The 26,845-nt window shown below is 43.6% G+C and overlaps 4 protein-coding genes across 10 annotated transcripts in view; 2 read left to right on the top strand and 2 right to left on the bottom strand.

Moving 5' to 3' along the window:
* The window catches only part of cyfip1 (cytoplasmic FMR1 interacting protein 1), a 34,747-nt gene extending 12,033 nt beyond the window's left edge, over positions 1-22,714 (top strand). For all 5 annotated transcript variants that reach the window (XM_011474441.2, XM_078946289.1, XM_011474440.4 and 2 more), the window contains 28 exons: positions 547-624; positions 747-848; positions 933-1,114; positions 2,107-2,203; positions 2,302-2,430; positions 2,515-2,619; positions 3,034-3,125; positions 3,816-3,933; positions 4,243-4,365; positions 5,596-5,721; positions 5,796-5,962; positions 6,996-7,143; positions 9,186-9,339; positions 9,429-9,585; positions 10,589-10,685; positions 10,984-11,060; positions 12,484-12,592; positions 12,669-12,788; positions 12,870-13,069; positions 13,786-13,873; positions 16,928-17,071; positions 17,358-17,448; positions 18,102-18,232; positions 18,321-18,393; positions 19,416-19,510; positions 20,586-20,824; positions 20,894-21,041; positions 22,175-22,714. In XM_011474441.2, coding sequence (XP_011472743.1) covers positions 547-624; positions 747-848; positions 933-1,114; positions 2,107-2,203; positions 2,302-2,430; positions 2,515-2,619; positions 3,034-3,125; positions 3,816-3,933; positions 4,243-4,365; positions 5,596-5,721; positions 5,796-5,962; positions 6,996-7,143; positions 9,186-9,339; positions 9,429-9,585; positions 10,589-10,685; positions 10,984-11,060; positions 12,484-12,592; positions 12,669-12,788; positions 12,870-13,069; positions 13,786-13,873; positions 16,928-17,071; positions 17,358-17,448; positions 18,102-18,232; positions 18,321-18,393; positions 19,416-19,510; positions 20,586-20,824; positions 20,894-21,041; positions 22,175-22,339 — 3,555 coding nt within the window. In that variant the 3' untranslated portion in view covers positions 22,340-22,714. The remainder of the gene's footprint in view (positions 1-546; positions 625-746; positions 849-932; positions 1,115-2,106; positions 2,204-2,301; positions 2,431-2,514; positions 2,620-3,033; positions 3,126-3,815; positions 3,934-4,242; positions 4,366-5,595; positions 5,722-5,795; positions 5,963-6,995; positions 7,144-9,185; positions 9,340-9,428; positions 9,586-10,588; positions 10,686-10,983; positions 11,061-12,483; positions 12,593-12,668; positions 12,789-12,869; positions 13,070-13,785; positions 13,874-16,927; positions 17,072-17,357; positions 17,449-18,101; positions 18,233-18,320; positions 18,394-19,415; positions 19,511-20,585; positions 20,825-20,893; positions 21,042-22,174) is intronic.
* Positions 11,497-16,177, bottom strand: fndc9 (fibronectin type III domain containing 9). Of its 2 annotated transcripts, none has more exons than XM_004068312.5 (2): positions 16,043-16,177; positions 11,497-14,959 (listed from the first exon to the last, which is right to left on the bottom strand). In XM_004068312.5, exon 2 carries the CDS (start codon positions 14,875-14,877, stop codon positions 14,278-14,280), a length of 600 nt encoding a protein of 199 aa, XP_004068360.1. In that variant the 5' UTR covers positions 14,878-14,959; positions 16,043-16,177; the 3' UTR covers positions 11,497-14,277. The 2 variants fall into 2 exon arrangements, with proteins under 2 accessions (XP_004068360.1, XP_078802424.1); XM_078946298.1 differs by having other exon boundaries at positions 16,039-16,168.
* Positions 22,715-26,421, bottom strand: nipa2 (NIPA magnesium transporter 2). 2 transcript variants are annotated; one of them, XM_004068307.5, is made up of 6 exons: positions 26,175-26,421; positions 25,386-25,616; positions 25,064-25,120; positions 24,193-24,283; positions 23,842-24,002; positions 22,715-23,736 (listed from the first exon to the last, which is right to left on the bottom strand). In XM_004068307.5, the coding sequence occupies exons 2-6, from the start codon at positions 25,522-25,524 to the stop codon at positions 23,093-23,095; spliced, it is 1,092 nt and encodes a 363-aa protein (XP_004068355.1). In that variant the 5' UTR covers positions 25,525-25,616; positions 26,175-26,421; the 3' UTR covers positions 22,715-23,092. The 2 variants fall into 2 exon arrangements, with proteins under 2 accessions (XP_004068355.1, XP_004068356.1); XM_004068308.5 differs by lacking the exon at positions 26,175-26,421 and adding an exon at positions 25,682-25,814.
* Positions 25,769-26,845, top strand: part of herc2 (HECT and RLD domain containing E3 ubiquitin protein ligase 2) — a 60,254-nt gene continuing 59,177 nt past the window's right edge. The window contains exon 1 of the mRNA XM_078946286.1: positions 25,769-25,797. Within this exon, the coding sequence (XP_078802412.1) occupies positions 25,784-25,797 (14 nt within the window). The 5' untranslated portion in view covers positions 25,769-25,783. The remainder of the gene's footprint in view (positions 25,798-26,845) is intronic.

Below are 26,845 nucleotides of genomic sequence, written 5' to 3'. Positions count from 1 at the left end.
TCATCAAACCTGAAAGTCCCACTTAGCTCATCTTTTGATCGATGTTAAAATTGTTCTCAGGGGTCTTTATATTATGATTATGCCTTTTACAAAAATCTGTCTGGTTTTTTCTAGGACAATTTGAATTAAAAAAAATACAAATTTAAGCTTAATTTTCTTTATGTCCTCCATCATTGGAAAACGCTACAAAAAATGTTAAAAACCCAAAAATCACAATTCTTCTTGGAATGGGTCTTTCAATTCACAACAGGATCTGTTTTGATGGCCTTGTAACCTTGGCTGTGACCCACTCCAACGAAAGTTGTGTTTTTAGGATCTCCTTGTGGTATTTTTTTCTCACGGTGGAGGACAAAGAAAAGAAAATTAAAAAGGCATTTCGGAGTATTTCTGTGTTTAAATTGCTGTGAATCAGGTGCAGATAAAACTGGTGTTGTCACTCATTTCCCTAAGTGTAAAAGCACACTTTGTTGGTCATATTTGTCTCAGTACTTTCAGAGGAAGTGAGTTTGTTTTGCTGAGTCATGGGAATGGTTTTGTTTGCATCAGAACGACATGCTGGAGGAGGGGCAGGAGTACGCCGTCATGCTCTACACCTGGAGGAGCTGCTCTCGTGCAATCCCACAGGTGAGGACTTCTGTTTTTAAACATTTATTTCTTCAAATGCTCCCAATATTTGAAAAAAAAATCGAAATCATTTTTTACCCTAATGCAGAAAATTCTAATCAACTTCTACATTTTCTTCGCAGGTGAAGTGCAATGAGCAGCCAAACAGAGTGGAGATCTATGAGAAGACTGTGGAGGTCCTGGAGCCCGAGGTCACCAAGCTGATGAACTTCATGTACTTCCAGGTACTGTTCGAGTTTTAACAGCACAGAGGAGAGCCGATCTCGTGCTGCAGACGTTCAATGCCTGCACCGTCTGGTATGATTCAGCGCACGGCGATCGATCGTTTCTGCGGGGAGGTCCGCCGCCTGTGTCACGCCGAGCGCAGGAAGGACTTTGTTTCTGAGGCCTACCTGCTGACGCTGGGACGATTCATCAACATGTTCGCTGTGCTGGACGAGCTGAAGAACATGAAGTGCAGCGTCAAGAACGATCACTCTGCCTACAAAAGGTACGCAGGGCCTCTAAGTCTCACTCCGATGAGAGTTTTTATCCGTGTTCAAAGCTTTCTCAGTGGTCTTTTAATTATGATGATGTCGTCTTTAGGCAAAATAAAAAAAACTTTTGTTTTCTAGGACATAGTTTCTGCAGAGCAACAGTAGTTTATTAGACATTCACCTCTAAATTGTGGGCAAGACTGTTAGTGTGGAGTAAGCCAGCCTCCAATTCCCATCATCCATCTGCTTTCACCTAACTTAAACCTAACATTACCAACAAACATTGCGATCAATGTTTGAGCTACGCAGACGTACAGTTTTGATCCAGATTCCAGCTCAGGTGAGGAAAACGGAGACGTAAAAGGATCTAGTCATCCACAAGTGGATGCATCAGAATGGAGCGGAGCACGCAGCTTGTGACCTGCCGACTGTCACATGTACGAGCTTTTCCCAACGGCACTTTTTTCTGTCCGCTCCTGGTTCACAATTTGAATAAAGAATTGGTCAGAAGCGCAATTTTAATCTTAATTTTCTTTATAAATGTCCTCCATAATGAGAAAATCACTACAAGAACATGTTAAAAATACAAAAAACACCATTTATTTTTTGGAGTGGGTCTTCAAATGCATATTTATCTATAGACAGTAGAGGGCAGCATCATTCATCACCTCTGCTTGAACTTCAGTGCAGCTCTGGATGGTTCGACACAAAAACTTAGAAAACGAAAACATGAGCAAACAGCTCTTTTTTTGTTCCACTCTTCACATCTGAATTTGTGTTTTTAGTTCTGGCTTTGAGTTTTGTGCTGCGGCATGTGGTCCTGCTGCTTGTGCATGCTTGAGCATGTAAACTGCATTCCTCCGTGAAAAAATGTATTTCTTTGCCTTTTCTAAGAAGGTTTGCTGTGGAAAAGTCCCTCCCTCTGCAGAATGACAGCCCAGATCATCTGAGATGAAGTGTTTCAATAAATTCATGTGGAGATTCTGTCGTTTTTGTCTCTTTAAAGAGCCGCTCAGTTCCTCAGAAAGATGGCGGAGCCAGCATCCATTCAGGAGTCTCAGAACCTGTCCATGTTCCTGGCGAACCACAACAAAATCACTCAGGTTGGTCTGAGCTGCGGCTCAATCACATTTCTTGGCTGCACATGTGGATCAGTTCCCACTGCAGTTCAGTCCCTTTGAGACTCTGTGCTGTTTTCCAGTCGTTGCAGCAGCAGCTGGAAGTGATTCACGGCTATGAAGAGCTGCTGGCGGACATCGTGAACCTTTGTGCCGATTACTACGAGAACAAGCTTTACCTGACGCCCAGCGAGAAGCACATGCTGCTCAAAGTGAGTGCGCCTGCCCCCTAAAAGCACACAGCCGCAGCATCGCAGGTGGTTGTGGACGCCTCTCACACACCGTCTCTTCTCCAGGTGATGGGGTTTGGATTGTACCTCATGGATGGAAACAGCAGCAACATCTACAAGCTGGATGCCAAGAAGAGAATTAACCTCACAAAGATTGATAAGTTTTTTAAGGTGCAGTACCCTTCATGAAAGAGTTGATTTAAACTCCTTTATTGACTTAAAATCTTTTTATTTTATTTTTTGGTTGCTGTTGTGACATGAAACAAAAGGCAGCATAAAAGGAAAGAGGCTTTAGGTTCATTCAAAGCTGAACGTGTTAAATTTAATTTAGTACTTACCCATTTGGAATGAGGATCGTACTGTGTTTATTGAAGAAAAAAAGCAAATATTTAATCTGTTGGCTATTCAATATTAAAAAGGTGTCGGACAAATACAAATAATTTCTGAAATCTCAAGGGCAAACATGGAAAAAAAACATTGTTTTGAATTTTCCATTGAAAAAACTCAGATGTGCCTCATTTGTATAATTTATTTTTGTATTCGTATTTTAATAATGGTATTTTTTGGTGCCTTTGCGGTTCACAGCAACTCCAGGTGGTCCCGCTGTTTGGTGACATGCAGATTGAGCTGTCCCGATACATCAAGACCAGTGCTCACTTTGAGGAGAACAAATCCAGGTGAGGCGAGGTCAGCCCCCTCCTGTGAGGGGGGAGTCTCCTTTACTTTAGATGAGCCTTAAGGGCTATTAATCCGTCACATTTGGTTGAATGCTATAAAGCAATAAACCCATTGATTTCCTGTTTCTCTTTCTTTATTCTAGTATCTTCCGCCATTTTTTGCCGCTTAACTCCTTCTACAATTTTTCAGCTATTTTAACCATTCAACTATTAAAATGTTCAGCTCTTTCAGTTTTTTTCCAGCTATGACTTATGGTCCTTCAAATCCTTGAACTTTTCAAGATATTCCAGGATTTTTGCCTCCATTGAAATACATGAGAATCCTTGAATACCTTTCCTTCTTTCAATCATTGTAACTTCAACATACTTTTAGCTAGAGACACCATTCAAGCTACATATTATTCACAAGACTTTAAACTGATTCCAATACTTTTAGATTTTTAAAATATGTTTTAGTTTATGAAATATAAACCTTTAGACTTTGTGGTAAGTTTAACTTTATAATGGGTTTCAATGGAGAGGCTTCCGGCATTTTCTTCCGGAAATGAAGCACCTTCTAGTTATATTTGATATTCTATCTATGATATTCTATTAATTTAGATTATTCTGGTGCTGCTGGTTTTCTTGTCCGTTTTTGCCTGCATTAGACCTTCACAGTAACACATGTTGTGTCATCCTCCCTCATCTCAGGTGGACCTGCACCTCCGTGTCCAGCAGCCCTCAGTACAACATCTGTGAGCAGATGATTCAGATCAGGGATGATCACATGCGCTTCATCTCTGAGCTTGCACGCTACAGCAACAGTGAGGTCAGTGTGCTAACGCTTCAAGTTTGCATCCTTAAAAGAGAAGATGCAAAAAGAAGCACTTAAACACCGCCCATGCAGCTGATTATACGAGGAGGCTTTAAGGCCTCTCGTCTGAGAAGGTGAAGCGTCCAGCTGTGATGTAAGGGACTTTCCTGCAGATGCGTTGCCTCTGGAGGATTTCTAGAGGTCAACATTCCCCACGGTTGGGTGGAAATGTAACGTGTGCATCAGAACTGGAGCGAGTGCAGAAGTCCATTTGTAGCCCTGCGGACAGTTTAAGAGTTGTGCTTGTTGTGGTTCTTTCTGTAGGTGGTGACTGGATCAGGCCGGCAGGAGGCCCAAAAGACGGATACGGAGTACAGGAAGCTGTTTGACCTGGCCCTGCAGGGCATGCAGCTGCTCTCCCAGTGGAGCGCTCACGTCATGGAAGTGGTAAGAAAAAGGCTTTCTGCCCTCCAGAGGAGGATAGGAACAAGCTACAGTTACTCAGTTACATTTTAGGTAACTCTTTGAACAAACCCTACTCCTTAGGGGAGCTTACTGCACTGTACTTTTCACTTTAGTAGCTCAATGGTGATAAACCAATACTTTTACTCACTGTAGTCACTGTATCCTCCAGTTTTCTTCAAAGCACTCAGAGCATTTATTCTTAGGACCCACACTAACAGTATGAAAGGGGGACTGTCAACATTAGATAGTATGAACATTTCTAACCCTGAAACGGTGTTTTACAGCTGGAATTAAGGAAGTACTGGATGTAATGTATTTGAAGGAAAACAAAGGCTTTAAATGTTGGTCTCCACCCAACTCACCTGAAATCATCAGCTTATTAGACTCTCACAAAAACACATTTATTTGACTCATTACTGGAAATAGACCACAAACTGTGGGATGTTCCTAAGTTGGTAGTTGGTATCTGAAAATAATAATAAAATGTACACATTAAAATATATAATGTACCAGATTCTATGGGTTTTAAAAACAAATCAAACATGTTCAAACCTATTCAGCATTTGGTCGTCTTTTTACCAGTTATTTTTTCCCTCTGGTAATCATTTAGATGACTGCTTTTTACTTAATAATATTCTAAATTCAAGCTACTCCTACTTTGGTCATCCTAGGAGAAAGTTAATAGAGTTTTGGAGGTTCAAATAATTTTTTTTTTTAATGCAGCGGTACACTCCATTACCACAAGAGGGGTTCAGTTGTGGAACGGATGTAGTGAAAATATGAAAAATTGTCACACATTAAAAAGATTTAGAGCTACAATAAGGAGGATTTAATTAACACATTGGGCCAAGGAGCTGAATGTTTATAATTTTTCTGTATTTTTTTCTTTCTCTTTGGGAGCTTTTGATCATGGATCATTGTGTACAGTGTATTTGTTCTTGTGGTTTTGGTGATCGTGCTGTTCGGTTACATTTTGAGTTAAAAAAAACTAAATGAAAAGGGTTTTGACTGGATAAGTACTTCCACTCCATCCAAAGCCTTTTTTGAACTTTATATGCTGTTGATCAACATTATACTTTTCTTAGTCTTTCTAGTTTTAAAAGATAAATAAAAAATAAAGTTGAAAACAATTTGTGGACAGTCCGTGTGCCTCTGCTGCTCACATCAGTTAAGGTAAAGGTGTTTTTAGCACTTCTGTAACTCCTCCCACAGTACTCCTGGAAGCTGGTTCATCCAACAGACAGATACTCCAACAAGGAGTTCCCCGACAGCGCAGAGGAGTACGAGAGGGCCACCCGCTACAACTACACGAGCGAGGAGAAGTTTGCCTTGGTGGAGGTCCGTCCCATGACAAAGGATCCACCCCTGTAAAGGGATGGACTGTCCTTTATGAGGTGCTCTGCTTTCAACAGGTGATGGCCATGATCAAAGGCCTGCAGGTGCTGATGGGACGCATGGAGAGCGTGTTCAACCACGCCATCCGTCACACCATCTATACGGCGCTGCAGGACTTTGCTCAAATTACCCTGCGGGATCCGCTGAGGCAGGCCATTAAGAAGAAGAAGAACGTCATCCAGAGGTACACGTCCCTTTGAAATGTCGTCATTTTGAATGCATCGTACCATTTTAATGCTTAGTTGTAGCTCTTTATGCTTTTAAAGAGGGTTCATGAAAAACCTGGAAATGTTTGCGAAATAAAAAAAATTCAATGTCTAGGACCTTGAGAAGTTTGTGAAAAATGAAAGTTTTGCAAAAGTCATGAAATGTTAATAATAATTTTAGTTTTGGATGAAAAAAACATGAAAAAATAAAATAGTTTACCATGAGATTCGGATTTGTGGGAGAAGGACGACCTCGATGATGGGAGTTTACGTTGCCGTAAAGCAGATTGACTTTTCATCAGCTCAGCGCACGGCGCTTTCGACTTGGGAAATGCCGGTAAATGTAGCTTTAACAACAAGTGGCTTTTTAAGAACTGTCCTTTGACATAAGCAGCATGAGAGAAGCTGGACTGGTGAGCCCATGAAAGGGAAGACACAGCAATGGCTGCCCAACGCTGCAGAAGCCAATTTTGAACACGGGTAATAATGATAGTGTTACTATGGAAGCTTTATTGCATTCAATATATTAAGAAAATAATAAAATAGGTGTTCTTTGGTGTTGTTTTTTTCGTGCATTAAAAAAACAAACATTTGCAGCCTCATCTTATAGTTTTCATGAGCAGAAGTCCGTTCTTTGGTAGTTCTTAAAAAAAATTACAACAAAAACATCAGTTTTTCACTTAATGCAGTTTCCTCCACACCAACAGAAACGGCCGTTGATACTCTGGCTGTTGGCAATTTTAACGGCAAGGCAGACAAACGTGGATGTATCAGTGTGTGTCTTGGTTTGATTTAGCGGCACCGACTAAAATCGTCTGACAGAAATGTGTTTATTTTTGGAAATGCAAGGGAAAAGTTAGGGAAAACCGTTGCTACAAAAAAGTGTATGAATCCTGTTTCCAGCAGCAGGAGTGTTTGCATTCCTTCAGATGATTCACTTTAAATCATTCTGTTGGTGCTTCGATAACGTCATCAATAAAAGTCATCTTTTTGAATTGTCCCGTATTGCAGCGTCCTCCAGGCCATCCGGAAGACCGTCTGCGACTGGGAAACTGGTCGCGAGCCTCACAACGACCCGGCCTTGCGGGGTGAAAAGGACCCAAAGGGAGGCTTCGACATCAAGGTCCCTCGCCGGGCTGTGGGCCCCTCCAGTACCCAGGTCCTTCATCACTGCGTAGACATTTTTGCATGCGGGGCTCTCGGAAGCGGGTAGAAAACGAGGATAACACGGCCGGAGCCAACTGAGCAGCATTTTAATGAGTTGGAGGCGGGTTTTTTTTTTTTTTTTTTTTTTTTTGCCATACAGCATCTAGAATAAAGTCAGCACACGTGGATTAAAAATAACATCAATTTAAGATTTGAATAAAGACGTACAGCAGGGGTGTCAAACTCATTTTCACTGAGGGCCACATCAGCATAGTGTCTGTCCTCAAAGGGCCAGATATAACTTATACATGTAACTAAATGTAATGAAAAATAAATGTAACTACTCCTTAGTGTTAAATAACTGATTTATTTATTTATTCATTATAACTTTTTAAAGTGACAATTACAGTTGCATAGAAAACATGTTTGCTTGTTACTCCAGCATAAATCCTTTTACATTTTTTCTGCTTATTAAAACTCACATAACTCCATTAAAGAAGGATCCAATTGTCCAAGTGAATAAAGAAAAATGCATAAAACTGAGGCTAGAAAGAGCATGTATTATAGTGTAACATTTTGTCTGGATAAAGACATAAGACCTGCAAACATTGAATAATTACAGCAACTACACATAAATGATATGTAATCAACTAAAGAATTTTTTTTATTTTAAGAAATTAAAAACCTATATGCTCTCGCGGGCCACATAAAATGACATGGGGGGCCACATTTGGCCCCTGGGCCTTGAGTTTGACACATGTGATGTACAGGAACAGAAATCCACTTGTGCATTTTGAGGTATCAAACTATATTTACTCAACATTGTAGAAACAAGATAATTTGGTTGAAACATTACAAATACTTAAATTGTTTAACCATCTTCCCGTTGACCTTTGACAGATCTTAAATGCAACGATGGAAAGTGCCGCTCCAATCATCTTCTGTGGTCTTCTAACTATGATTATGCCGTTTTTAGCCAAAATCGACAAAGCTGTGTCGTTTTCTTGGACATAGTTTCTGCAGAGCGGCTGTAGTTAGTTCATAATTTGCCTCTAACCCCACCCCTCTTCCCCCCCCTGTTGCGGGGCGGAGGAGGGAGCTTGTGGCCCGCCCAGTGTATTTTCTTCGTCACAAATAAGGTCTTCTTCAGACGGCGGTTTTTCCATCTGCTCCTGATTCACAACAATTTGAATGAAGAAATACTCAGGAATGCAATTTAAGCTTAATTTTCTTTATATAACATCAGAAAATGATTAAAAAAAAAACACCATTTCAGTCAGAATGGGTCTTTAAAATGTTTTTCTGCACAATTCTGTCAGACTCACTTAAATACCAAAAACACATTAACGGTAACACTTGTCTTCTAGTACTGTCTAACATCTATAGACGATGAGCAAAAATGTTCTTAACATCCTGGATATCATGCACCATAGAAGCAGTGAACTCAACCCTTCATCATCCTTAGGTGCTTCTGCGCCAAATCCTGATGAAGGTCCGAGTCAGTGTTGCCCGTCCCTTTAGAGGTCATGTTTGCAGCACGTCATGTCAAAGTTGAATCCCCAGAAAAAAGGCAGGTCCATTTAATCTGGGTGATTTAATCTCTGCCCCGTCATTTCTTCTGAATGAGGACACTTTCACCTCAGATTGCACGCTCTTGGGGGTTTTAGAGCGTCCGTTGTGTAATTCTGCAGGATAACATCTGAAGGGTTTTGCGGCCGGGTTTCGCCGTTGCTTCTCACCTGGCAGAACAAACATCAGTGCTGATAGGATACGTGTGGAAGGCCTGTCCGCTTTTTCTCCACCTGTCAGTCAATTTGATGCAGATTAGCATTTGCCAGACATATTGTTTCACCCATTCTGTTGCATAAACCACACGATTTATCAACTCAGAGGTCAGCTCCCAAATCTAATCAGTTTTTTCGGTAAGCAGGAGCTCGGCTGAACGCTCCGAATTAATCTGCTCTGAATTAAAAGTTTCTGTTGGTTACGATTATAGACAGGTTCTCCACCTGCCTACAGACACTGTCATTTAAAAGAGGGGGGCTTGTCTTGCAGCTGTACATGGTGAGGACCATGCTGGAGTCTCTCGTCGCGGACAAGAGCGGCTCCAAGAAGACTATGCGCAGCAGCCTGGAAGGCCCCACCATCCTGGACATCGAGAGGTTCCACCGCGAGTCTTTCTTCTACACGCATCTGCTGAACTTCAGTGGTAGGAGCAGAGCGGACATGATCTGCATGATGCTGTTGCGTGAAGAAGCCTCTGATCCAAATGCGCCCTTCTCTCCGTCCGTCCTGCAGAGACCTTGCAGCAGTGCTGCGACCTCTCCCAGCTTTGGTTCAGAGAGTTCTTCCTAGAACTCACGATGGGCCGCAGGATTCAGTTCCCCATCGAAATGTCCATGCCGTGGATCCTCACCGACCACATCCTGGACACCAAAGAGGCCTCCATGATGGAGTAAGTGCCATTTCTGCGATAAAGAGGGTTTCTCAAACTCCCCTGCAGCTGCCACAAAGTCCACAAGACTGCAGATAATTCAGTCTTCCATGCCTAACCCTCACCATGGGAAGAATTGCTGCTCGGAAATGTTGTTTTTTTTTTGCCATATAGTGGTGATCCATGTGGAGACATGGGAGCAGCTGTTTGACACGACTGGTTAGATGACCTAAACCAGAGCTGCTGTGCAGCCTCAGTGGCATTTTCATGCTGGTTTAAAATGTTTGCTGCAGGATTATTCCAATAGCCGACAGATTTACATAAGCTATTAAGCACATCCACTGGCACAAATGTTCGCATAGAAAATGCCTCTCCTTCATCGGACTGCATTTCTTATAGAGCCCAATGGAAACTATCTATTCAATTAATTATCACTCATTGAAGAGCAGCTAGCTGCTTTAGAAGAAAGTAAAACTGTCTTCACACAGAAAAACATTTTATTTATTATAACTTACAATTACAGTTGGGATTTATTTCCACATTAACAATTTTTTATATACAAAAAGTTCAGTTTTTCATTTGTTTCTGTCACACAGAATTCATTTGGGACAGTTCTTTAAATAATTCAATAAACATTTAGAGTTCAATTCCAATGATCTTGTTACTAAAAAGATGCTTAGTTTAAGTTGGTAAAGTTCCCTCTTGGATGTAAAATTTATGTGACGACAGCTTGGAAAGATAACAGGCTTCAGAGGATGTTTTTTTTTTTTTTCTAATCCACCCGCTTTCCTATTTCAGAGAAAAACATTCATTTGCTCCTGTTTGCTGAAATGTGATCAAAGTGTCTTCAACGTCTAAAAAACATTAATTGGATTGAAATAATCTCATCCTTTTCTTTGTTCTGTCACACAACCAGCACCAAAACATTCCTTTGGACCGCTGGCGTGAACCGCCATACTTTTTCTTTTATTAGACCAGTGAAAAACTGAATTTTTTACTTTTTTTGTTGGTAAATCCTTTGCAGGTATGTTCTGTATCCTCTGGATCTGTACAATGACAGCGCTCACTACGCCCTGACCAAATTCAAGAAGCAGTTCCTGTATGATGAGATCGAGGCGGAGGTAAAAGACTCTAATTTGGTGTCCATACTGGATCATTTAATCCCATCTTAATCTGCTTGTGCCCTTTTATAAGTGTGTTTGCATTGTGGCCATCCTTAACATTAATCCGCATTAAGCCCCGCTGCGCGCCCATCATCATTATGTCGGCGCATTTCCTGTGATTACATGATGTCATAGACATGCGTCTGATGTCGTCTTTGCTACTCTGGAGTGCAACAGAGACCGAACAGATATCGGTGAAGACGATCTCTCCTGTCCTCTGAAAAACCTTCAACGTGCTCTTTGCTCAACATTTCAGGTCAACTTGTGCTTCGATCAGTTTGTCTACAAGCTGGCTGATCAGATATTTGCCTATTACAAGATACTGGCAGGAAGGTGGGAGCCTCATTTTCATATTCACAGCATATTCACTTTAGAAATAGCTCTGTGGAACAGCCTTGTATCTTCCTGCACACACACTTGATAACCAGTTCAGGGCAAAACAAATGGCATCATATATAAGAAAATAAGTAAATAGCTTTTCTAAAAGTGTAAAACCTGAAGCTGCTAGTGGGTGACACCATCCTTACCCTAGTTAATTTAGTATTTTAGGAGGATTCTGGGGAAAAGAGAGGATATATTTGTTTTTAGATGGGTTTCTTCTGAGCATGCTCTAAACTCCTCTAAGAGAAACTCTCCAAACAAACCGTTCTCTAAATTACTTTTGTTGGGGCTTTGCTACTGAGGTCGGGCTAACAATTACACAAACACAAAACAGGATTTTATCTATTTCAAATTAAAAACATGATATGCACCTAAAAAACAAAAGTGCTTCTCAAAATCATCTTTATATTTATTGTAAAAGTGATTGCATAATAAAAATAAAAAAAACCTGTCATTTACCAGGATGTAGTTTCTGCAGAGCGGCTGCAGTTCATTAGAAATTCACCTCTGAGTTGTGGGCGGGTCATCTTGGCACTGAGTAACCCTGCCCCCCTTCCCTTCACCGTTTTCGGAGAGCTCTATGTGAACGTGCTCTCCCGCTAGCTTACAGCCCCTCTCAACCCCGACCTGACCTACAGCGAGCAATATCAGATCCATCCAGCCGTCCAGTTCAGATCCAGATTCCAGCTCAGACCAGGAAAACAAAGACGTTCTTGGATCTATTTGTCTACTAGTGGATGAATCGGAATAGAGGGGAGCAGGGAGCTTGTAGCCCGCTGACTGTAGCTTCTAACCCGCAACTACAAATTTCACACAATGATTTCAATAAAGGAATACTTAAAAATATAGTCTAAAGCTTAATCTTCTTTATATATGTCACCCACTATGAGAAAAATGCTGCAAAAACACTATTTTCATTCATTTTGAAATTATTGCTAAAGACTGATATTTAAATATATTATTATTATTATTAGAGACATTTTCTTAAAATAAGCATGTTTTGTTAGGGAAAAGTTTGGTATCTTTAAAGTGGGTACATTTACAAACGTACATCCTTATAATTTATTTTCCACTAAAAGAAATCCTTTTTTCATTAGTGATATTACCCAAAAAAATGTTTTCAAGATTAAATAACTTCAATATACTTAAGATTTATTGTCAAACTTGTTGTTGCATCTTACTAAAAAATTACTAGTAAATTAGCTTTGTCTGATATCAAGACAAACTAGACAAAAATACATTTTGTGTTTTTGGAGTGTGTCTGTCTTTCTCCTTCATGAGGTCTTATAGATTTCACCACACATTGTTTTGATTTTCTTCTGTTTAGTGTTTTTAAAGTTAAATTCACGGTTTGTTTGTTTGTTTGAACCCTCAGTCTCCTGCTAGACAAACGTCTGAGGACCGACTGTAAGAACCAGGGCACCAACATTCCCTGGCCCCCCTCCAACCGCTACGAGACTCTGCTGAAGCAGCGCCACGTTCAGGTTGGTCCTTCGCCGCTAAAGCGTTCTCACTGGCGTTGCCTTTGCCGTGGCTGAGTGTTTCCCTTCCTGACCTCAGCTCTTGGGACGTTCCATCGACCTGAACCGTCTCATCACTCAGAGGGTCTCATCTGCGCTCTACAAATCCCTGGAGCTGGCCATCAATCGCTTCGAGAGCGAGGACCTCTCCTCCATCGTGGTATGCTAGTGCTAGTTGCATTCAGCTGGGATGTCGCTGCAGTTCTGCAGCCGTGAAGTGACCCTAAGGGTTTTTCTGAAGGAGCTGGAAGGTCTTCTGGAGGTCAACCGCATGACACACAAGCTCCTCAGTAAGTTCCTGACTCTGGACAGCTACAACGCCATGTTCCGTGAGGCCAACCACAACGTGTCGGCCCCTTACGGCAGGATAACGCTGCACGTCTTCTGGGAGCTGAACTACGACTTCCTGCCCAACTACTGCTACAACGGTTCCACCAACAGGTGCGTGGTTTAGAGACGGGCTTTGGAAAACTGACTGACCCAGACCAGGTTTAGGGGAATCCGCTCATATCCGGTACGAATGACAAGAATGTTGAAGGCAGAGCTGGACGTGAAGCTCCTGCTTTGTGTTTCAAAACCAAAGCCAGATGAGGGGCATGTAAAATCGCTGGGCTTCATTCAAATCAAGGCAAATATTCTGCAGAAGTGAAGGCTGGTGTCCAGCAGAGCAGAGACTCCTATGTACTTTATGGATTTTAGGAATCGCGCAATTAAAAGTTAGAGTTGGGCAACCAATTCATTCATCACTGAATTCACTGGAAAAAATATAGTTTTCAGTTTAACAAAACATTCCAAAAGTTTTTTAAAAGGCAAATTAGTTTTAGGTATTCAAGGATCAGTTTAATTTTGTTTACAGGTCAGTCACTATAAAGCTTTTAAAAGCCTAAAGCTAAAATATTAAAGCTGTTTTTTTTATCAGCCTCTTAGAAATCTTTGTAATTTCCTTTAGGTGTATTTGCTATTGTCTGTTTTTTCGTGAACCTGGCCTCCAACAGACATCTGCTGCTTTGTTCTTTGTATCTGTTAAATACAAAGATGTTGAATTTTTCTTTACGTTAGTTAATACTTCTGATGCAGCTTAGGAAAGATTTTTGTGTCTATTATTTGGCTGATGTTGCAGCGACATGTGTTTGAATAATCTCCCCGTGTGCGCTCAGGTTTGTGCGCACCGAGCTGACGTTCTCGCAGGAAATCCAGCGGGAGAAGCCTTCTAATGCCCAGCCTCAGTATCTGTACGGGTCAAAGGTGAGACCGTCTCCTCTGCAAATCACTCTCACAGATTTGCGCTCTATTCTCTTGGCTTGTGAGGGATTTTCGTTGGTATTTACTGGTGCCGTAACGCCGCCAGCTGTACATAGGCAAACGTCAAAGCTCTGAAGATGCTTTTGTTTCTTTAAAAAAAAAAAAAAACGAAGTGGAAAAGCTTGGGAGCGCCGTCACAGGAGCACACAGAGGTTACAACGTTTTCAAAGAAAAAATGAGTCGTTTTCACGTCTGAAAACTTGAAATGGTTCCGGGTTCGTGATCTCCTGGTTCATCGGAATCATGATTTTTTTTTTTTTTTTTTTCCTGCTCTGATGAACAATGCTACAACGACCTTAATCCAGTGATTAATGCTGGCTCGCTGTCAGCCAGCTTAGCCGGTACCCTCAGCTCTCGTGTTCTGGGTAATTACCAGACGGTGGGTGAGCTTGCATAAGCGAGGGCTGGATGGCTGCGGCGCGCTTGATGCTGTCCTCGCTGCTGCTCCGGGGGTTGAAGAGGTGAGCCGACGCAGACCTGTTTTGCCGGCTCACGTTCGTCACCACCGGGCAGCTGTCGGCGGCCCGCCCGGGGAAGGGGCACACGCTGTGGAGGCACCCCCACACCAGGAGGCCCGCGACGACCAGGAGCAGCAGGCAGCAGGTCAGCCAGACCCCCGCCATGTGCTCCCAGCCACCCCTGTCGTGGGTCTCGCTGCTCTCGCTCAGGGTGCTGAACACTTTGCACTGCTCCCGCACCGGATCGGCGGCCTGACACGTCACGCACAGGAAGTACGCGGTCAGGGGGAGCAGGTTGGCCAGGTGTGTGCCGGTCTGACTGACGGGGATGCGCTCCTCGTGTTTGAAGCTTTTGCGCTTGTAGCCCATGATCAGGCTGTTCCAGTTGGGGTCGTACATGACGCTGTAGAACGTGTCCCGGCAGGTGGGGGACGGCGGCCAGCTCACCCTGACTGAGGTGGCGGAGATGTTGTAGACTGTTACCCCCATGGTGAGGAGCTGGATGTCCGAGTGACGTTCTTCGTTAGCCAACACCGGGAAAAGATGAGCAGAGTCGAGACGTTTCTTTGACCTGCAAGAATCACACATTTAATGTTGTTTTTAGTACAAACACAGATCATCTTTTGATCCATTGTAAAAGCATCTTCAGTGGTCTTTTAATTATAATTATACCAGTTTTGGGTTGTGGGTGGGACTGTTGGCGAGTAGCAACCCCGCCTCCCCTTCCCCTCCCCGTTGCAGAGAACTTGGGGCCCACCCAGCGCATTTTCCATGTCACAGATGAGCTCTTTTTCATTTGCTCCCGATCAGCCTGACGTGCCCCCCTCTGCTGATAGAGAGCAGATACTGGGAACCGCTATCTTGTGCTGTTTGTGTGCAGATTAAAATGCGAACCCGCCCACTTCTGTTAGGATTTGATCCGAGCTCGGTCATCTCTATCAAAAGTGCTCAAACTGTTCTTTCCACCCCAAACCGGGACTCTATGTGACCGTTTTCAACAACCATTTGGTCACAGGCTTCCAGCCTTTCACGATGACCTCACAAAGAAGAGAAGTATATCTATATCTGTCCAGGAATTATCAGAACAGGACAAAGGATTATCTGATTTTGGAGATGACATAATGCAGGACGGATTCTGCTGTGCTGCTGCTGAGTCCTCTGACAGCAAGCAGCTGCTGATTCCAACCTCCAGACGCGTTTCTGTGCAGCGCGTGTTTGTAAGAATTACAGAGAAAAGTGAGTTTCCGAATGGTGCCACATTTAATAGTGAAAGAGATTTAAAGTTCAAATCTGTGTTCATCCATTTCTCTTATATTTTACCTTTTTTTATTTTATTTTTTTTATGGTTTAGTCATATTTTCTTACCCTACAGAGCAAAGTGTAAACTTGTGTTTTCATCTGCAAATAGTCCCATCATAAGCTCTAAAGTTCATCTCGGTTCTGTTTACTCACAAGCGCTTTTTAAATGTAAAAAAGGTTTGAAATGCACATTTGCATTTGGCTTAAATTGTTTATTGCAGCTTTCTGCATTTGCATTTGAAATTCCTTTCGCTTGTGCTACATGCAGTCGTCGATTGGATGCCGTTACAAAACTGTGTTTTGCAACAAAAAGCCAAGAAAACATTAGGAAATTTTAAAAAAAGGACTTACTTACTTCGATGCCGCAGCCGCCTGTTCAGATCATCCTGTTCAGATCATCCGGTGCTGCTGCCAGTCGGTCGTGTTGTCCGTCATCCCTGATGGAGCCGGGATGCTGCGTGGAGCTTTCATCCACCCGACTGGGGCAGAGATCAAAACGTGTCTTTATCTCAGCTGCTGCTGCTGTAGAGAGAGCGTCGATGGATTAGAGCAGCAGCTCCTACTGGCTGCCTGCAGGAGGGAGCTGCAGTTCTGTCCATGTTAAGGAAAAAATGCATCCAAGCTGTAGTTGCAACTTACTTCTGGTTTTAGTTTCTTTTTCTATCCTCTCCTGTGCCGATATATTAAACCCTCTGAACCCACTGAATCCCTTTTGGGACACGAGGTTGCAGGAGCAGACCCAGCTTTTGTTGGGTGAAGGTTAGATACAGCTGAAGATGCCACCAGTCTGACAGAGGGTCACACAACCACACTAGGGACAGTTAAGGGACACTAGTTAACCTATGAAGGATGACGTGCATGTGTGTAAACCCATGCAAAGTCCACACAGATGGGTTCCTGTCTGGATTTGAACCAGGGCCTTCTAGCTGTTAGGTGAGAGTGCTAACCACTACACCACATTCAGCCCTGATATATTACAGCTACAAAAATTATTTCTTTTTTCAACCTTGGCCTTCAGTGTGCAGCAAATCTATTATTTGAAACCTGCTGGAAGTGACCCAGAGGCCAAAGTAACTTTTTTCTCTCTCTCAGAAATATGTTTTTTAACTCCAAATTGTAAAACGTTAGAGTGTAAATGTTAGGCCGTAAATCGACACATCTTGAAGCTTTCGTTTTTGTTGCTACCTGCAGAGTAAAGTTCATCTTCTGACGTTTTTCCCACAACTGTCTCTGCATGCAGACACTAAACATGGCGTACAGCAGCATATTCAGCTCCTACAGAAACTTCCTGGGACCCCCCCACATTAAGGTCATGTGCAGACTGCTGGGCTACCAGGGCATCGCTGTGGTGATGGAGGAACTGCTGAAGGTGGTCAAAAGCCTGGTGAGTAGGATGATCGGGCGTCAGCCGCATCCCTGCAGACTCTGGACATGTCACCTCTTGCTCAAATGTAAATGAAGGATGTGCATTTTTTTTCACCATGATGCCTCCAATTTCCAAACAAAAGAAACTTGCTGATTTTAATAAAGTAACTTTAGGTTATAATTTGTCTGGAAAAAGAATTTCAGTTTTCATATCATCTCAAAGCTGCTTTTTTAAAAACATTTTTAAATGAGATTGACATGAATTGAAAATGTTCTTATTTTATTCTTTACTTTCATTTTTGCAGCTTCAAGGCACCATCCTTCAGTATGTGAAGACCTTGATGGAAGTGATGCCAAAGATCTGCAGGCTTCCGCGGCATGAGTACGGCTCCCCTGGTGGGTGAACAGTATCTGCTCTGTTGGTTAATTCCACTTCCTAAAGCACTCACACTTTTTTGGCACACTGGTGGTTTTTTAAGATCAGATCGATGGATCACCGCTAACTCTGTTGAAAAGTGGGTGTGTGTTAGCCTGGGGGTGGTTACTCAAAAGTGAGTGACCCTGATCTAGAAGAACTCAAACAAGCACTTGAATCTGAAACCTTTTAGCCAACATCTGTGAAAAGGTGGGAGGGGCTTATTTTCTATCTTTTTTTTGGGGGGGTCACAAATTTGATCTGGGACACGTTCCTGGTGTATTGTGGGTAAAAATAGTAAAAACAACTGGTCTCTTACATTGTGCATCTGCAGAACTTTGATGTAGATGGAAAGGAAAATGCTCACAATGAAGAACCTGGCTATGATTGTGGTGCTGCCATCATCTTTTAGATTGGTTGCATTAATTTTAACAGTGCAGAACATAATTTGTATTTAGATTAAAATTCTACACCAACTACTATGGTGTGCATCATAAAAAGATTACATTAAAAAAAATCAAAAAAGCTATTTTCTGCTTGAAGTTTGTGAAGATTAAATCTTCGCTGCACCTCTGTGATGTTTTAGGGGTTTGAACATCCATTCAGCCAATCGGTGACGGTGTTTTCTTTCCAGGCATCCTGGAGTTCTTTCACCATCAGCTGAAGGACATCATTGAATACGCCGAGCTAAAGACCGTGTGCTTCCAGAATCTGAGGGAGGTGGGAAATGCCATCCTGTTCTGCCTGCTGTGTGAGCAGAGCCTGGTGAGGATTGGGGGGGGAAACGCGACTGCAGCACGCCTCTGCTCGGAGCGTTCCCATGCTTCATGTGTTTGTTCTTCAATCCTTCAAGTCCCAGGAAGAAGTCTGTGATTTGCTGCATGCTGCACCTTTCCAGAACATTCTTCCAAGAGTCCACGTCAAAGGTGAATACAGGACGCCATGTCACCCGCTTTGTTCCAAGTGAAGTGAGGTGTTGTCTAGGGTTGTGCCGATGGGCGATACCATCGTCCATCGTGGCGGGGGCGTGGCATCACGATGGTATCGTCCATCGTGATGCCACGAGTAGACACCATAAGCCGCGGTTATAGGTGCAAAATATCTTGATCAAATCAATGGTCGGATTATAATCTAACCGTGTACATGGGCCCAGAAAAATGTTTTCAGAATATAACAAACGTTCACATGGGTCACAGTTTCGTTCGGAATAAATCATTCACACATGCGCAGTAGGGTTTGAAAAACCGGAAGAGGATTTAAGTTCCGCCGTACGGCTATATACATTGACATGTCAGCTCGGGACATAACATGACTGGAAACACAAATCCACGTGATTGTTTGAACGTTTTTTAAGGACTGAGCCACATTTCTGCTTTGAAGCTCACACTGCCCCAAACAAAGCTGCTGTCTGTGTGCTGACGATCCGAGCGCTGCTCTGAGACACACACTTTTAGACCCGGTTCTGAGTTCGGTAGCTCGTTCACCTAGAGCTGCGGGACGGATCGCAGTCCTAAATCTCCCACACATACCGCTTATGTAAGAAAGCATACCCCCCCCCCCCCCCCCTCCCCTCAAACACAAAGCTGTAAGTCCGCGCTCCGCCGGTCCACTTGACTAAGTGCGGGGGCGGACCACTTCTTTCTATTTTGTTTGTTACTTTTTTGTTAAAGTCACTTCCGTCAGTTTATACTGGATCATCGCTGATGAGTCATTAGTTGAGAAACAAAATAAAGTAATAAAGTAAAATAACGAATAGCAATTATATAAGAAAGAAAAATTAAAAATGCCCCCCCCCCCCCCCCCCCCCGACGATGTTATCGTCCATCCCGATGGTTGACAGCAAACATCGTCAACGGCCAATTTAAGGGCTGTTTAAGGACTGTTGGATGAAGATAGAACATGACGGGATGAACCCTTCATCTTGTATTTTTGTTTCCTTGCTGCGTAGAAGGGGAACGGCTGGAGGCCAAGATGAAACGCCTGGAAACCAAATACACGGCTCTACACATGGTTCCGCTTATCGAGCGGCTCGGGACCCCCCAGGTACACTGACGAGAGGTGAAATCACTGTGTCTGAGAACTGGACCAAGTGAGCGTGACATCACCCATAGAAAATGACTGACTTCCAGCGCCAAATCAATGAAGTCAAGTCACCATGTTGGAACCAGACGTCATCAGTAAACACTGGACAGTCAGGAAGGGGCTTCTTCTTCGGTTTCTACTGTTTACTAGCGCATGTCCGCTACCTACACTTGAAGGAGGTTTGGTGAGAAATGTTGGAGCGGTGCAAATCTCGTGTATCTTGCTCCAGGCTTTTTTCTTTCACAGCTCTATTCCCGATATACGGAAGACTTGGTGTCATAGAATTCTGGCTTGACGCAAACTGCGATTATTAAATAATTATTAATTTCTCAATTTTCAAACCGTGATTTAAAGGTGGACGTCATCCATACGTCACTACCAAATCCAAGTCCCTGATTGGTTAAACTTTTGACACGTTTAATGGCTGCACGTTTTGTTCTCAAAGCCCCAAAAACGGGTGTAGACGCTTGCGTAGCTATGCGTGAACGCGAGAATTTAGAACGCAAAAGCCCGAAAATGTGCATTTACACACATTTACATAGACTTTGCATTGGAAGTGGTTGCTTGAACGCGCGTTGTCGAGGGGGCTGTGTACATAGCTTTAGTCAATGTTTCCATGGAAACCACTCTTGTGTGTCTGAAGGGCACACCCCTACCAGTTGAAGGCAGGCTGGGGAGAATTTCAAACGTTTGAGGTGAGACCACAAATATTATTATTGAAGCATCTGATTGGCCAGTTCATAACTTAAATAATTTGCACTACAGGAAAAATATGAAAAAGTGGAGTACGATCAAGAGCATGTTTAAAAACAATTAACAGAACAAGAATGGTTCTTCTGACCAATAGAATGACTGAGTAAACGCTGTTTATTTCTTTTATAGAAGTCTGTGGGATTTTGGCTTCTTGAAACAGCAGGTACTTCCTGTTTGGAACACCAGAGGGGCGGAGTCTCTCAGTCCAGTTCTCATATACAGTCACTGGGTTAAATGGAGGCCACAAACGTCTTTTACACAACGGCGTGTGCTTCTCTTGTAGCAAATAGCCATCGCTCGTGAGGGTGACCTGCTGACCAAGGAGAGGCTTTGCTGCGGCTTGTCCATGTTTGAAGTCATCCTCACTCGCGTACGAGGCTTCCTGGATGACCCCATCTGGCGCGGGCCTTTGCCCACCAATGGCGTGATGCATGTGGACGACTGCGTAGAGTTCCACCGCCTCTGGAGCGCCATGCAGTTTGTGTACTGCATCCCTGTGGGCGCCAACGAGTTCACCGTGGAGTGAGTGCTGCAGCCTCCAATGCAACGGCCTGCAGCTCTTTACCCGCTCAACACATTTCTGTCCTGCAGGCGGTGCTTTGGCGACGGCCTCCACTGGGCCGGCTGCATGATCATCACCCTCCTGAGCCAGCAGAGGCGCTTTGACATCCTCGACTTCAGCTACCACCTTCTCAAGGTGCAGAAGCACGACGGCAAAGACGAGATCATCAAGAGTGTGGTGAGTTTGGGAGAGCAACGTCACAACTGTCTGTCCGTCACATAATTTGACTTAGAATTTTAATTTAGGAAAAGCTTTGACTTTTCCAGTAAATGTTCATTACCAGCCTTTTGAAGCACAGCTTTGTCTGCATGAGCAACTTCTGTTAACCAAATGCTCAAACTGTCTTCAGTATCAAAACGTGCTATGCAGAGTAAAACTGTAATTCACAGGGTTTTCCTCACAGCACCACATCTTTCTGCATCCATATCATATTTTTGTTAAAGGGCCTATATCAGGCAAAATCAACTTTTTTATGTATTAGGTTAATTCCTCGCTCTTAACAACCCCAAAACGTTTTTTGGATCCAATCACGCATTTCTGAGTACTCCTCTACAAACCTGCAGCCCCTCCCAATCAACCAAAACCAGCGGATTCTCACTTTCATATGTATGAAAGATAGAACAGCATCTTCCAGGAAGAGTCTGCGCTGCCAGCACCGCCACACACTAACACACACACACACACACACACTTTCTCTGCAGAGCTAGCGGTGATCGGAAAGAAACGACAATATATGAGAACTGGACTGAGTGAGTGTGATGTCACCCATAGAAAATGACTCTCTCCCTGTTTCAACAAAGTCGATTCAGTCTGCGGATGCTGCAATGTTGGACGTCATTGGTAAGCAGTGATTAGTCTGAGTCAACATTTCCATGGCAATCACTCTCCTCAATCAGGAGTGAGCTTGTTGGAAGGCCACACCCCTACTACTTAACAGCGAGGTCGGGAGAATCTGTCAAACATGGGGGGGGGGGTATTGCTTAAATAACTTGAACTACAGGAAAAAGTATTGTGAAAAAAATTAGGATTAGCACGGGTGTGGACTTCCAACAAGGTCACTCCTGATTTGGGGAAGAGTGGTTGCCATAGAAACGAAGACTTGGATCAATATCTGCTTATTGACGTTGTCTGGGTCCAACATGGCGGCGTCTGTATTGTGAAAAAATGGCAACTGAATTGACTCGATTTGGTTGGAGCTGCTTTCTATGGGTGACGTCACACTCGCTCAGTCCAGTTCCCATATACAGTCAATGGTTGTTCCTAAGATGTTTTGCCAATATAAAGATATCTGAACGTTTTTTATTTTCCAGCCTCTGAAGAAAATGGTTGACCGAATCCGCAAGTTCCAAGTCATCAACAATGAGATCTTTGGGATCCTGAGCAAGTACATGAAGTCTGGAGACGGTGAGAACATGCCAGTGGAACACGTTCGATGCTTCCAGCCACCCATACACCAGTCGCTGGCCAGCAGCTGAGCACGCCAAACACGGAAATATCTCCTGGTTTTCCATCAGGACCCATTTTCTCTAAGATGGCCCAATTTTTTTCCGTCAGAATATATATATATTTTTTTGTATTCACACGTGCCTTACCTGAAAAGAATATATCCTGCCACTTTGGAATGAACTGTTTCGTTTTCTACTCAGAACGCTACAGGTCGGGGAGGGAAAGGGGTTTTATCAGAGGGGTATTTAAGGGTTTGCGGTGGTGCATCTTTAACTTGTTTTAAAGAGTTTGGGTGGAAGTTTTCATTCCAAATGTTAGACATGCATGCAGAACATTTTAAACTGAGAAGGGTAAAGCTCACACTTGTGTTGCTGTTTTCATTCAATAAATATGTTAAGAATCTGTTGGTTTGTCTGAGGAGTTTTAATTGAAAAAACGATCCCCTTCCTCTAAGGCATTAAAGTCAAATCAATGTTTCACACTTAAAGTCTATGTCAGCAGGACTTCATACAGAATATATTAAAACTTTGACTCACAGTAAGGAAGGCGGAGTATGAAAACTTATAGACAAATTATTTCTTGGAACTTTTTACAGAGGGAAAAAAATTAAGTTCTGCAACTGAATACGACACCTGTCATATTCTGAGAAAAGTAAGGCAAATGAAAGCAAATACAATCCACTGGTCCATCAGGGGTCCCCCTCCGCTCACAGTTGATTGTCTCATACAGGAGTTCCACGTCTAGAAGCAAGGTTAGATCAGAAAACTTCCTCGAAGATCCAACTAAGAGGCCATTGAGCCGTTCCTTCTAGAAATGGTATCAAAAGGCGGACCCATTTCTCTCTCCTCCATGTCCTCGGTGCTCTCTTCGTGCACCAGTTCGTACGTACTGTGGGAGGTGACGCCGTTGACAGGAAAGGGCCGGTCATCTTTGCGCATGGACACGGCCAGAGCGGCCAGGCTAACGTTCAGGTCTTTGAAGGCGTGAAGCAGGAAGATCCCCACAATGATGGTGATGAAGCCGCTGAGGGTCCCGATCACGTCGTCGGCGCCCATGTGCTCCCACTCCTTGAAGAGGATGGCGGAGCAGGTGAGCACCGACGTGGTGAAGAACACGTAGTAGATTGGCGTCACCAGGGACGTGTTGAAGATGTCCAGGGCCTTGTTCAGGTAGTTGATCTGTGTGCTCACACAGCCGACCAAGCTGAACAGCAGGACCCACGCCAGCGGGTTTTTCACCACGTTTGTCCCCGCGATGGCTTCCTTGATGGCAATGCCCAGTCCTTTGACACACGACACCGACAGCGCCCCGATGACCGAGCAGATGGTGATGTACACCAGGATGTTGGTCTGGCCGTGGCGGGGCCCCACTACAAATATGAAGATAAGGGCCACGATGACGACCAGAGTGGCAAAGACGACAAACCCTGTGGATGGAAAAGAAAATAAGGGATCAGAGAAGACTGTGGTTTTTCCAAAATAAATAAAACCCTAACATCAGAGTAATCCCCCCTGACTGAACCCTTGTGTACCTGGATCCACCAGCTTCTTAGACATGTGTTCCAGACTGCTAATCTCTTCCTCCTTTGGGGCGTGAATCACCATGGTGGTGGAGCCCAGGATACTGAGCATGCAGCCGAGCTTCCCGTGCAGGTTCAACCGCTCTGTCAGGAAGTAGGACGACAGCACCGCACTGCACCAGGAAAGATTTTGACACAAAAATGTTGACAAAACAAATGCAGTTTCCGCTTTGAACAGAAGACATTCGGAACGAAAGCAGCCCGGCAGAACGGGCAGCCGCCCCTCCACACAAATCAGGTCACGTGTGTCCAAATGTCAACAAAAATCTGAATTGTGTCCCCAAGATAGGAATATTTCACTACCTGACAAGAACGCTGAGGGCCCCCAGAGGCGTCACCAGAGTGGCTGGAGCAAAAGCATATGCTGCAAAGTTGGCTGCTTCCCCTGCACCCACTGCAAGAGTTAGCACACATGCATTATTCAGCATGCAAAGGAATTCTGTGCTTGTACAACAAAAGTGTGTGAAGACATTAAGACCCTTTTGAGTGATGGGACTAAAGACTTCAGGAAAATAAAACATCTACCAAAAATAACCTTTTTTTTTTAGATTAATACCTAAATACAAATGCATTTATATTTAGTTCTCAAAATGTAATATTCAACTCTATGCAGATGATACAACAATGTATTGCTCCAAACCAAGTATCAGGGATATCTAAATCATGGCAGCAAGATTTTAATTGTCCTCTTTCCTTCACTACTTAATGCGTTTGCCATTTCTTAGAGCTGTCCGAATCCAAGCTATCAAAGTAGAATATTTATATTTATTAAGTTTTTACTTGGAGAAATCTGCGATGTCATATTTGCTGTTAGAAAAAAGAAAGTACTGAGCGTGGTGTCTTAAGTGGCTCTTAAAATCCCGGGAACTAGATCCTCCCTCACTATATAGTTTTTTAGTAGTTGGGAAATTTATTTAACAGCTATCGTTTAATAAATTGACTTTGAGTAAAACAAAATCCTACTTTGCTATTTGAGAAAAAGTCTAGAAATATTAAAAGAACTACTCTTCTTGTTTGTGTTTTCTTCTGTCCGATTGTTAGTCAACTCTCCAATGTCAGATTTTGTTTGGTATAAACCTCATAGGAGGAGCCCCTCCTGGCATCTCAAGGGGCCAACCCTCCCATTGCTTAGTAAATCTTCAAATAAATCCAGTTGTAAGTGATCTTAACTTACTGGACAGTAGACCAGCCCACCACAGCCACTCTTTCAGGTAAGCATGACCACCTTGCCCTGGGAAGACACAAACATTTATTACACATATGACACAAGCATGTAAACACACAGCTCTGGTTTGGAAAAGTCAAAGATCAAGTGCAATGTTGTGGTTAACGATTAACTGAGTGTGGAAAGACGATTTTCTCATACCCACGCCCTGAACCCATGAGCAAACAAGCCTGTAATGAAGGGAGGATTCTTTAAACTGTTGTTGCACCAACTGGTTTGACTGGAGTTCTGAGATGAACCCTTCTGAGATGCGTTTTGTGCGGGTCAGTACCTGCTCTTGTGGATCCTTTCTTGGCCAGCCGCAGAAGTCCCTTCTTCTTGAGGATGAAGCTGCCTCCGATGAAGATGCTCGAGCTGATGGCCAGTCCCAGCCCAATGTAGAAGTCATACTTCCCCCGGTCTTGACCCATGGTTAGGCTGGACGCGTTGGTGTGCTCCGTCACATTTACCAGCAAGCAGGGAAGGTGCTGCCCCAGAGGACAGTCCAGGCCAGCCCAGACACCTGAGAGAAAAGACACAATGAGCTGCCGGAGAGGAGGGGGAGCACGAGGCGACCGGCGGACCTACCGCGTCCACAGGAGACATTACAAACAGGGAAGCCGCGATCATCTGACACGAGCGGGGAGTCCATGAGAGGAAAGCAGCGCCCTGGACGATCTACCGCCCGGAATGACGGCTCACAGGTAGCCCGGCTGTCCGCCCATTGTTCCGCAGATACGAGGCATTGAGCAAGCCGTCACGATCTGCTATGTAAATCGACTTATTTCAAGACTTCGGAATTTAGGGAGTGACCGCGCGCCGCCACTCCTTAAGCCGGACCCGGGCACCTGAGCCAGGTGTGGCTACTTTACGAGCAAACCTCAACTAGTCACCGGCTCAGCGGGGAGGGGGGGGTTCTGTCACCAAACAAGTCTTAATCTAAACATTCCCGCCCCTCGTTCCCCTTTTTGGTACAACAGTGACGTTGAATAAAGACAACTTTCTTCCTTAGCCGCGCTAGCTTCATTGCTAACCGCGCGCGCGAGCTAGACGTTTCCCTGCCGTTACGGTGGTTTCCTACCTGCGGTGAAGCAGCCGGTTCCGGTCCCCGAGAAACAGAAGCAGTTCGCAGGGGGGAAGACTGGGACTGAGTCCTACTCTCTGGCTCCGCGAACGGCCATCGCATCCTGTTCCAACAGCCCCAAAAAGCAGACCACGAGAGCCGCACAGCGAGGCTCTTCTTCTGCGTGGCAGAGCAGACGCGGCCGTTGAACTGTGAGCCCTCCGCCGGCTGAAATCCAGAAGCACACAGATCATTTACCGAGGATGACTGCCTCTCACAATTAATGATTAAACCACAATCTGACTAAGAAAAACACCTCACGTTTTTTTTTATTGTTTATTTCAAGCAATCAAATAGGAATAATACACAAAAACAATACAATCATCAGTTATTCTAATCAAACTTAGTATAAAAAACTAATCAAACTTAGTATAATTAGACATAAAATTAAGTATTGCTTGAAAGGGAGTGACATTTTGCATTTCTGATTTGACATTAAAACGAGAAATCAAATGCAAACATTTGGAACTCTTGTTTTTGCCCTACTAGTAGATCCTTAAGGGATACTATTGTGTTTAAGTATGAGAGCCACCATCAAAGGAGTAGAGACAAAAATCATATACATATAAAATTGTAAAATTATTAGAAAAAAAATCAAACTTTGAGGAAAACCAGGTCATATAATTGTG

This window comes from Oryzias latipes, chromosome 4 (genome assembly GCF_053564925.1).
Source record: "Oryzias latipes strain Hd-rR chromosome 4, Olatipes_Hd-rR_3.1".
Lineage (NCBI taxonomy): Eukaryota > Metazoa > Chordata > Actinopteri > Beloniformes > Adrianichthyidae > Oryzias > Oryzias latipes.
Note: the sequence above shows the minus strand (reverse complement) of the source record. Positions and strands in the feature narration are given on the sequence as shown.